Here is an 11,050-nt window from a genome sequence, read left to right as displayed (position 1 = left end):
TTACGCCCTATATCTCAAGGCTTACCCCTCGCCTCGCCTCATGCCCCGCCTTTTAAAACATTGGCGAGCTCTCGTAAAATGACTTATCAAGATAAGTATGTCGTTGATTACTCTAATTTCTGACGGTCAACCGTCAAAAAACAGAGAAAGAGAAACAATAATAAGGCTAGCGCTGAATAAGGGCAGGATCCCTTGCATGTCGAACACGTGTCCATACAGATCCCTATGAACCGAAGCCACTCCCTCAAACCTCAGCCTTGAGCATTCATCACCCTTTCTTGAACTGTATTTTCTTAGAAGAAGTGACTTAAATTTCTGGAACTTATCTAATTAAAAATTATAAAAATATGGACATGACCAAAATCTGAATTATTTGTAAGAAAAAGCATAGGGAACGAGAGTGGTCTATCTTTAAACATGGAAAAGAAGCATCTTTCTTCCATTGCCAATGACGTCCTACAGAGATGTTCTTTGTTAGTTTCCTCTCCCTTTCTCTTTGATGCATTTTTTTCCTTTTATTGAACGGCTAAGGTAATTGTAATTTATAAGGATTAAAGGCGTATTATTTAGGATTTAAGTTCCAACTTTTAAGGTTTTTACTATTGAATTTATTATATTTTTTAAATTATGAGTTCATATCTATTTTCAAGTTCATATTATTACTAACAAAAATGTCCACTGATAATTCTAGTTGAAACAAGATGAGTAAATGACCGAGAATTTATGTGTTACGAAACAAAAGTAGATTGTTAATTGAATAATGAATTGTAGTTTTTTTTTCAATGGAGGAATTAAGTAGGCTTAAACCAAAATAGAATCTTGGTCTATGAATATTTATTGAACCGAACTTGAGAGTTTTTAGAATTTTGAATATATACTGTGATTGATAAGGATTTGACAATTGGCAAAGCTAAGTATCTTGAGTTCAAGTCTTATCAGTCACTTTTACTTTGTTGCATTTATAGGTTTCTTTTTTCTTCTGTGGGGATAATGTTGAGGTTGTTTATAATAATTATTTCGAGAAATTGTTGATATTTGTCGTCAACACTCTTAACTAATTTCGAAATACATAAATTTATGTAATACCATATTTCACTTTTTAATGAAGTTCTTTAATCTCGGCTTATTAACCACCGGAAACCTAAACAATGAGGTTCTTGTCCGCCATGATGCTTGGCTTTAGAACTGTGTAATTCTTTAGGGCAGGGGCAGAGGGCGACGGGTTTGGCCGAACTCAGTAGCTTTGGTCCAAACCATGTATTTGCATTAAGAAATTTATTACTTAAACATGTACAAATTATTAATATAGAACTCGGTAATTTAAAGTTTAGAATTCTCGAATCCATAAGCATCAAATCCTGGATCCGCCTCTACTACAGGGTACGTTGCCACTTTAGGTTGTACGACTGGTTGCCTTTTGTTTTTGTGGAATTTTCAGCTGGCATAATTACTATTTAGACCAGATTTCTCACGAGTAAAGTTAAGCCTATGTTGACTCTAGTGCCTTATTATTGTGCAATGCATAATGTGTTTTTGTACATGCAACTAGTATTGGAGTTTTTCCGGTTGTAGCATATCAGATTGTCTGATTAGATTTTCTATTATACACGCAATATTCACAAATTGTGAAAAGTAACCTCACGGACTTTATTTTAAAAATTAATGATAGATATTTCTTCTCAGGAGGTTGGACACCTCAGTGGATGAACTAGTGCACGAATTTGAGGCCGGATGGGAGCCTAAGATGGAGGGTTATTCAAGGAAGTTAGTGGAGTTTTGCTGCTCTAAGGCCCTTACCGACATATGCAGTAAGTTGGAGGAGACGTTAGTCGATGGTTCTTTTAGCCGGATCACGTTTGATATGATGCTAGCATGGGAAACGCCTAGTTCAGCTGATGAAGAGAGGCATACAGTTAGTTTCCTTGCTTGATTTTTTTATCCAATTGCTCTGTTAACTAACCTTGATTTTTGTCGATTGTTTTTTAGTTCACTCACTGACTTAAGCTTGTTTGAAATACTTTGTTGTGATTGAGGTCATGATCGGAAGGTCGTCTCTTTATAATAATCTTGTATATATAGTTTTAAACTAGTTAGCGGAAACGTAAAAGAAAGAACACAAGATTTAACGTGGTTCGGATCAAAATAATCATACGTCCAACAGAGAAAAGTTGTCTTTTTAATATTAACAAAGGAAGGGGAGAGTTCCCAATTATACTTAAGAGAATTTCTCTCTTAACTCTCTACTCACTACAATGTGTTGTATTATTTTTGGGATGGTTTCTACAAATGAAGGAGTGCATCTATTTATAGAGGTAAAGACCTCCTCTTGATGTCATTGGTGACATCAAACTACCTCCTCTTGATGTCATGGGTGACATCAAAGGAGGAAGCTTCCTCCTAGCATCCACACCAACTCTTTCCACCAACTCTTCCAATTGGCATGCCATTGTTGACTAAACATAAACCAACACCTTCAATCTCCACCTTGGTTTGCGTTTCGAGCGTGTGTGTGAACAACTCTGGCCAAAACTTCTAAGCTTACTGGGCAACCCCGTTGTAAGAAACAAGAAGAATCAAACCATTGTTGAACATACCACCTCCACCTAACAACTGTTCTCTTCGGAGTTGCATCAGTTGATGCACACCCCCGCCAAGTCCTTGCAGTGTGCAAACTTAGCGAGTGGGACTATCTTGGTCAACATATCTGCAGCATTATCGTCTGTGATAACCTTCACGACCTTGATAGTTCCCTCTTCAACAACATCTCGAATAAAATGAAATCTGACATCAATGTGTTTAGTGCGCTCATGAAATCTCTGATTTTTCATTAGATGAATAGCACTCTGACTATCACATCTAAGAGTTGATTCCAGCTGAACCAAACTCAATTCTGCTATTAAACCTTTCAACCAGATAGCTTCCTTCACCGCCTCCGCTGCTGCCATGTATTCTGCTTCTGTCGTAGACAAAGCGGCAATCGACTGCAGAGTCGACTTCCAACTAACGGCACTGCCAACGAGGGTAAAGATGTATCCAGTTGTGGACCTTCTTCTGTCAAGATCTCCTGCATAGTCAGAATCTACATAACCGAGAATTGAAATACCTCCACCACTTTTTCGAAAGGTCAGACCAACACCAGAAGCTCCTTTGAGATATCTCAATATCCACTTGACAGCTTCCCAATGCCTCTTTCCTGGGCTGGACATGTATCTACTTACCACACTTACAGATTGAGCAATATCTGGACGTGTGCATACCATAGCATACATAATGCTACCAACTGCACTGGCATAAGGAATCTTTGACATATGCTCCACCTCATCCTCGGACTGAGGCATTTGTAACTCTGAAAGTTTAAAATGAGGAGCTAATGGTGTACTTACAGGCTTGCACGTATGCATATTGAATCTCTTGAGAACCCTTTCAATATACCTCTTCTGAGAAAGATGTACAACACCGTCTTCTCTTGAAATCTCCATACCAAGGATTTTCTTTGCAGCTCCTAAATCCTTCATGTCAAATTCCTTACTCAACAGTTTCTTCAAAGCATTTATCTCTGTAATGTTGTTAGCAGCAATAAGCATATCATCAACATACAACAGTAAATAAATCATTGAGTTACCAGACATCTTCTTGTGATACACACAGCTATCAAATGCACTCCTTGAGAATTCATGTGTAGTCATGAATGCATCAAACCTCTTGTACCACTGTCTAGGGGATTGCTTCAAACCATACAAAGACTTCTTTAGTTGGCATACGTGATCTTCTTTTCCCTCAGCTAGGAAACCTTCAGGCTGATCCATATAGATTGTCTCTTCTAGATCACCGTGTAAGAAAGCAGTTTTGACATCAAGCTGTTGAAGCTCCAAGTCAAATTGGGCAACCAATGCTAGTAGCACGCGAATAGAGCTATGCTTCACGGCTGGAGAGAAAATCTCATTGTAGTCAATTCCCTCCTTCTGACTGAATCCTTTTGCAACCAATCTCACCTTGAACCTAGCATCTTCCACTTCAGGAATTCCCTCTTTCTTTCGGTAGACTCACTTGCATCCAACTGTCCTCTTCCCCTTTTGTCTTTTCACTAAGACCCATGTTTGATTCTTGTGAAGAGACTCCATCTCTTCAGTCATGGCTAACCGCCATTGTACAGCATCCTTGCAAGAAGTTGCTTCAATATACGAGGAGGGCTCCAGATCCTTAATCTCTTCTTGTGCAGCTACGAACGCATATGCAATCAAGTTTGCTTGATCTATAAGGCGTTCCGGTTCTCGTGTCTGCCTCTTCTCCCTCCCCTTTGCAATTGTGTATGGTTCATTGACAGCAAGTTCTTCAAGGTCTACATCTTCTGACTCATCTTTAACCTGAGTCTCTTGATCCTTTTCCTTGGCAAGCTCCACCGGAAGCTCCACCTGCTCGTCGTTCTTGTTTCCTGAAAACTCCACGGAAACTTTACGGGGATCAAGTATAGAGGATTCATCAAAGGTGACATCTCTACTAACTATAAATTTGAGTAAAGACAAACACCAAAGTTTGTACCCTTTTACTCCATCCACATACCCTACGAATATGGCCTTCTTAGCCCTTGGTTCAAGCTTTCCTTCATTAACGTGATAATAAGCTGGACACCCAAATACTCGTAAGTATGAATAGTTAGAGGGTTCACCTGACCATACCTCATTCGGAGTCTTAAAGTCAATTGCCGATGCTGGAGATCGATTGACAATATGAGCAGCAGTGTGAACTGCTTCAGCCCAAAATACTTTGGACATTTTGGCTTGTAGGAGCATACAACGAGCCTTTTCAAGAAGAGTTCTGTTCATTCTCTCGGCAACTCCATTCTGCTGTGGGGTATGCCTGACAGTCCTATGTCTTGAGATCCCATGAACCTTGCAGAATTCATTAAACTCTTCATTGCAAAACTCCAAGCCATTGTCTGTGCGAAGATACTTGATTTTCCGCTCCATTTGATTTTCAACCAAAATCTTCCACTCTTTAAATGCTTCAAAAGCATCACTTTTTGCCTTCAAAAAATGCACCCAAACCTTTCGTGAGAAATCATCAATAAAAGTGAGAAGATACCTCTTTTTGCCCTTCGATGGAAGTTTAGAGGGACCCTATAAATCTGAATGGATGTAGTCTAGCACTCCCCTTGTCTTGTGTTTGCCAGTGCTGAAGCTGACCTTCTTTTGCTTCCCTAGAACGCAGTGCTCACAGAAGTCAAGTGTGTTGGTCTTCTCACCTTCCAAAAGGTTACGATTGCTCAACATCTCCAGTCCACGTGCGCTCATATGACCCAGTCTCATGTGCCATAGTCTTGCCTTGTCATCATTAGATAACTGCACTGTAGATGCATTTGCAGAGCCAACAATGGTGCTTCCGGCCAATGTGTAAAGGCCGTTCTCCAGCTTGCCTTTCAGCATGACTAAAGAACCTTTAGTCACCTTTATAGTTCCTGCTTCGCTCATGTACCTGTAGCCTTGTTCATCCAGAGTACTCAGGGAGATCAAATTCTTCTTCAGATCAGGAACATGACGGACTTGTGTAATAGTCCTCACGACTCCATCATGGCAGCGAACCCGAACTGAGCCAATGCCAACTATTGCACAAGTTGCATTATTGCCCATTACTACGGTTCCTCCACTTTTCTCATAGCTGCTAAACCAGTCTTTTCGGAACGTCATATGCAGAGTGCAAGCAGAGTCTAACACCCATTTGTTTCCATAACTACTATTATTATTACACGATGTTGTTAGTACATAATCATTATCAAAATCATGTACCTGTTCAACTGTGGATGCACTCGCCTTTTCCTTGGACTTTGACATTGGGCAGTCTCGTTCAAAGTGCCCCTTCTTGCCACAACCCCAACACTCTGTATTCTTCTTGTTCACACGAGACTTTGATCTGTGCTTTGATTTGCTCTTTCCCTGTTGGCTAGTCCGGCCTCTCACAAAGAGCCCACTTGCCTGGTCATCTCTATCTCCTTCAATGTGCCTCCGCACATCACTAGAGTTAAATGCCTGCCGCACTTGCTCAAGCTTGATAGGCTCCTTGCTATACATCATTGAATTCTCAATATCACGATATCCTGAAATCAATGAAAATAGCAAAGCACATGCAAACGTCTCCTCCTCCTTTTTAATTCCTGCAATCTGTAAGTCCATGACAAGTTTATTGAACGCATCTAAATGATCTTGTAACGAAGTACCTGACCCCATCTTAAATGTGTGAAGACGCCGTTGTAACAACATCCTTGTTGTCACTGATCGGTCTTGGTATAGCCCTTCTAGCTTTTCCCATAACTGTTTGGCCGTCTCTTCGGTACCCGTACTCACTTCACAAAGCACGTTAGGTGCAAGGGATAGTTGGATTGCACTCAATGCATCCCCTTCAATCTTCTCCTTGTCGGGAGTTGATATATCCTTAGGATACTTTCCATCAATAGCATGGATTGAACCTTCCCTCCGCAGTAACGCCATCATCTGGATCTTCCAGATATTGAAGTTGTTGCGTCCACTGAATCTATCAATTTCAAACTTTATGGAACTCATCTTTGCTTGTTCTTCCTCCTTGGATCGTTAAAGAATCCTGTTGCTCTGATACCAATTGTTAGCGGAAACATAAAAGAAAGAACACAAGATTTAACGTGGTTCGGATCAAAATAATCCTACGTCCACCAGAGAACAGTTGCCTTTTTAATATTAACAAAGGATGGGGAGAGTTCCCAATTACAATTGGCATCCACACCAACTTATAGGAAGCTTCCTCCTAGCATCCACACCAATCCTGAGGAAAATATGGGCTGCATTATTAAAAGTAGATTTATTCTTCTGGCATTTCTCTATAAGTTGAGGAAATTAAAGAATTTGTGACCCTATTTCCATGAATAGGTTCTTAGCATTTTGCCGGGTGCACCCTGTAAATACGATTTTATAGTAGGTGCTGCTACATTCCTTGGTCTATTGAGAATCTTAATCCATATTTCTCTCATGATTCTGATTTTGAGGAAAGCGAACGAGAAGGGGTTACGTCTTGCATTCTGCCATTCCAGTTAAAAGTTTGCGATGCTTTCTTTTCCTGATGAAGTGTGCTAATTATGTCGTATGTTTTTCCTTCATAATACAGGAATGCATGTCCAAAGAAAAAGAAGAGAGGAAAGTAACTTGTAAAATGCCTCAAGAACAAGATGACATTCCTTTGTTCTACTCAGACGTCATGCCGCTCCTTGTAAGGAATCTCTATCTTAACTTGGAATCGGCTTTTGTCACATTATATATGCTACTCAACTTAAGAGTAGGAATTCTGAACAATTGTTTCTTCAACTATTTCCCTGGTTTGCCGTCTTTTACTCACTTCCTGATAAGTGATTTGCATTCCCTCTGTGTACCACTCAATTCAAGATGACAGTAAGAAAAATGAAAAGGAAATAGCTACTTACACGAAATATTCACGTTGTCCTTGATTCTTACAGTACATTTTCATCTTTTAATTTGGAGTTACTGTGTTGACAGGTTGACAATAAGCCAAGTGTTGGAGAGGATGCATTCTTGTGGCTGGGAACACTTGTACATTTAGTAGCTGATATTGTTAATGGACGATTTACTTTCGAGACGCTGACAGCAGCTACAGAAAATCGTCTTCATTTTCCTGCTTATGACTTGTTCCTGAAAGAGATTGAAAAGTAATTCTCATGTCTCGCTTTTCTTTCTTGGAAGAAAACTATAATGGAGTAATTAAAGATTTTTTTCTTTAGTTGATAGAATGCCCTGCTTCTTAAATTGTCACCTTGTCTTGAAGGTCGTTCTCGTTCTAAGTCAAAAGTTCAATTCCGTGGCTGATCTTTTCTTGTTGTGCTTCTACTTTCTCGGGATTTACCCGAATAGTTTGTGGTTGGGGCATAGTTCATTCATTGACCGAGAGATTGTACGTTGACTTGCATTAATCAGATGTGTGAAGCATTTGCAAAAACAAACAACCCCAACAGGCATGGAAATGGCAGACGATGAGTTTATACTACACGTCGAAGGAACTGCAACCTCACAAAGAGTAGTGCGCCATATTGGAGGCACTAGTTGGCCTGGTACTTCTTGTCTTTTGTTTTGGTTTATGTTGTCACACGGCCTCGGATTCTAAGCTAGCTATAGTCGCTAACCGACTTCTTTTTCTAGGTAGGCTGACACTAACAAACTATGCCCTCTACTTTGAGGCATCTGGTGTTCTCTCTTATAAAGATGCCATTAAGCTTAACCTTTCTAAAGACACTGAGCAAACTGTCAAGCCAGCCGCCACGGGTCCATGGGGCGCTCCTCTCTTCGACAAAGCTATAGTTTATGAATCTTCTGAACTGTAAGTACTCTTAATGCTTTCTAAATATGATTGAACCGGTTATATATGCACTTAGTACATTTCGCAAATAGTAGGCTGCTCACACGGCTTTTTCATAATCTTGCATGCATGACAATGGAAAATAGGCAAGAGATCTTATTATGACTTGTGTTTTCCAATTAGGCAAGAAGGGGTTGTCTTTGAATTTCCAGAAATGACGAGCTCAACAAGACGCGACCACTGGCTTTCTCTTGTGAAGGAAATTATACTATTGCATAGGTTTTTACAAAAGTTCAAAGTGGACTCACCATTGGAGTCGTGGGAGATGCATGCGAGAACAATACTTGGAATTATCAGGCTACATGCAGCCAGAGAAATGCTTAGGATATCACCTCCAGTTCCCAAGAATTTCCTAATTTTCGACTTGCTCGATGAGTTGCCAAAGGGAGATTATGTGCTTAAAGAGCTTGCGGAGAGTCTAAAGAAAGTTGACACCGGACACCCGTGTAGTGCTAGCTCGATCTTGAGGAGCCTGAATGTCGCCCAACTGTTTGTTCCCACTGTAGAGGTAAAAGAAATCAATGACAACGTCAGGGGTAAGGAAATCAATGACAGCATCACTTCCCCTTTGCAAGTCGACAATGTCTCTCCATTGGAGAGTGCTATTGAGCAATCGAGGGAGGAAGCAAAGGAAATTGAATTGGCTAAAGCTACAGTTGAGGAGCTGAAAGAGGAAGGAATCGGCAATAGCGTCCAGGTTCTTATGGTAGGTTGCTACTCCTTTTTTTTTTTTAGGAAAATACATATTTATCATTTCTGGAAATGAATCAAAGTTAAACAAATGGAAAAAAATGTGGATTAATAGCCAGCATTTAGAGCTTTAGAACCCTTGTTTGTTAGTAGCATGCGGTGCTTAATCTTAATTGAAGATCTCTCTCAATGTGTATGTATAGCGACGAAGCCAGGAATTTTCTCCAGGATTCAATCTTAAACTTGAAAGAAGTGAAAAAATTTCTCCGGCAAAGGATATTCCATATATATATATATATGTTATATACCTCTAAAATCGATTATTTTATCTATATACATAGAGTAATTTTTCGACGAAGGGTGGTCAATCTGATCATGTATCTTCGCCCATGTGTATGTACCTTTATGCATATCACTTACGCTAAAGAAATTTGGTTATTTTATCTTTCCCTAGGGTCTCCTCAAACCACTTAAAAAGTTAGTTCCCTATGTTCAAGAGGCTTTTACATGGGAAAGGCCATTATACAGTTCCATTCTCGTGGTGACGACGATGGTAGTTATTTACAAGTGAGTTTCTCCTTCCCTGCTGTAAATTACTTGTCTGTATTTGATGTCAAACACTGAACTTCAGTTGTTTAGTGAGTACCAAAAAGAACTAACGGATGCTTATTATGTAGAGAGTGGGTTGGCAAAGTGTTAGCAGGTCTTTTATTGGGAATTGTCGCTACAATGATATGGGCTAGACGAAGAAGGATACCAGATAAGGTCCATAGAATAGTTGTCTACACCGGATCCGATCAGACAACCATGGAAAGCATAGTGTCGGCGCAACAGGGATTGAGAAGTGTCTACGACTTGATCCAAACGACGAATATAATTATACTGAAAATTTGGTCAGTATTGGTTTCGAAAGCTCCAAAGGTAACTCTATATATTGGTTTTCGCCCTTTGTTATGTTTCAACACACTCTGTCCTTTACTAACTTTATAGGTAACTGCAGCATGCGGATATGGTAATGGTAGCGTTGGTCGTCGCTGCTGTGATTTTAGCAGTGGTTCCTTTTAAGTTTATTCTTATGGCTCTGGCATCGTATGGCTTTGTAGCATCATCAAAGATAGGAAAAAGCAAAAAGCAAAATGAAAAAGGAAATAGGAGATTACAAGAGTGGTGGGACTCTATTCCAGTTGTTCCTGTTGATATCGTAGACAAAATCGACCCTGATTCATAACTTTGGATATCGCGGTGATCCTGGTTTGTTCCTTTGCTTCACTAAGTTATCCGTCTGATGCGTCGTGTTTTTCTTTGCCTGCGCTTTAATGTATAGGCTCGTGTTCATTCTGTTTTTTTGATTTCTTGGCAAATTGTGTTCATGTTGTGTTATCGCAGGGCATACTGAAGAGGCTTCATCACTAGAAATGAATAATTTACCTATGTCAGATAAAAATATAGTAAATGAAAGTGGTGTTTTTTCATGTATACATGTGTAATACTTTCATCGTTTGTAACACATACATGTATATGTGTATTACATAGTGTTCTGGAATAACAGTAGAAGTTTATAGATCAATATGATATGCATCATATCAGAAGCGGAGTCGGGATCTCAAGTTTATGGGTTCGGAATTCTAATAATTTGAAGTTACTAGGTTCTAAATTAATAATTTATATATATTCAATAGAATTTTTAATGCAAATACAGGAGCGGCACTCTAGCTCCGCCCCTCCATCAGATGACTTATGCAGGTTTTAGTTGCACTAAACAATGTGCTGCGCGTCGAGCGCCAAGTCTATTTTTGGCTGAAGTAGTTATTCCCGTGTATTCTGCAGTTGTACCCAGAGAGCTATAACATTTCTCTACATATTCACTGCATTTTTTCGTCACTTAAAGCAAGTCTATACAAGTTGGTGGACATAACGACTAATACAGTGTTTTGTTATAGCAGTCTTTTAAATATATTTGTTTTCAGCAGTA

The 11,050-nt window shown here is 39.6% G+C and overlaps 1 protein-coding gene across 1 annotated transcript; it reads left to right on the top strand.

The window, feature by feature from the left end:
* Window positions 1–307: 307 nt before the first annotated feature.
* LOC104222596 (uncharacterized) lies at window positions 308–10,686 on the top strand. Its single transcript, XM_070160560.1, has 11 exons — window positions 308–473; window positions 1,684–1,912; window positions 7,129–7,230; window positions 7,515–7,684; window positions 7,950–8,083; window positions 8,172–8,349; window positions 8,512–9,094; window positions 9,533–9,645; window positions 9,756–9,999; window positions 10,079–10,329; window positions 10,465–10,686. Exons 1-10 carry the CDS (start codon window positions 418–420, stop codon window positions 10,304–10,306), a joined length of 2,037 nt encoding a protein of 678 aa, XP_070016661.1. The 5' UTR covers window positions 308–417; the 3' UTR covers window positions 10,307–10,329; window positions 10,465–10,686.
* The last annotated feature ends 364 nt before the right edge of the window (window positions 10,687–11,050 follow it).

The sequence above is a fragment of the Nicotiana sylvestris genome, chromosome 10 (genome assembly GCF_000393655.2).
Source record: "Nicotiana sylvestris chromosome 10, ASM39365v2, whole genome shotgun sequence".
Lineage (NCBI taxonomy): Eukaryota > Viridiplantae > Streptophyta > Magnoliopsida > Solanales > Solanaceae > Nicotiana > Nicotiana sylvestris.
This window is presented reverse-complemented; position numbering and strand designations above follow the sequence as displayed.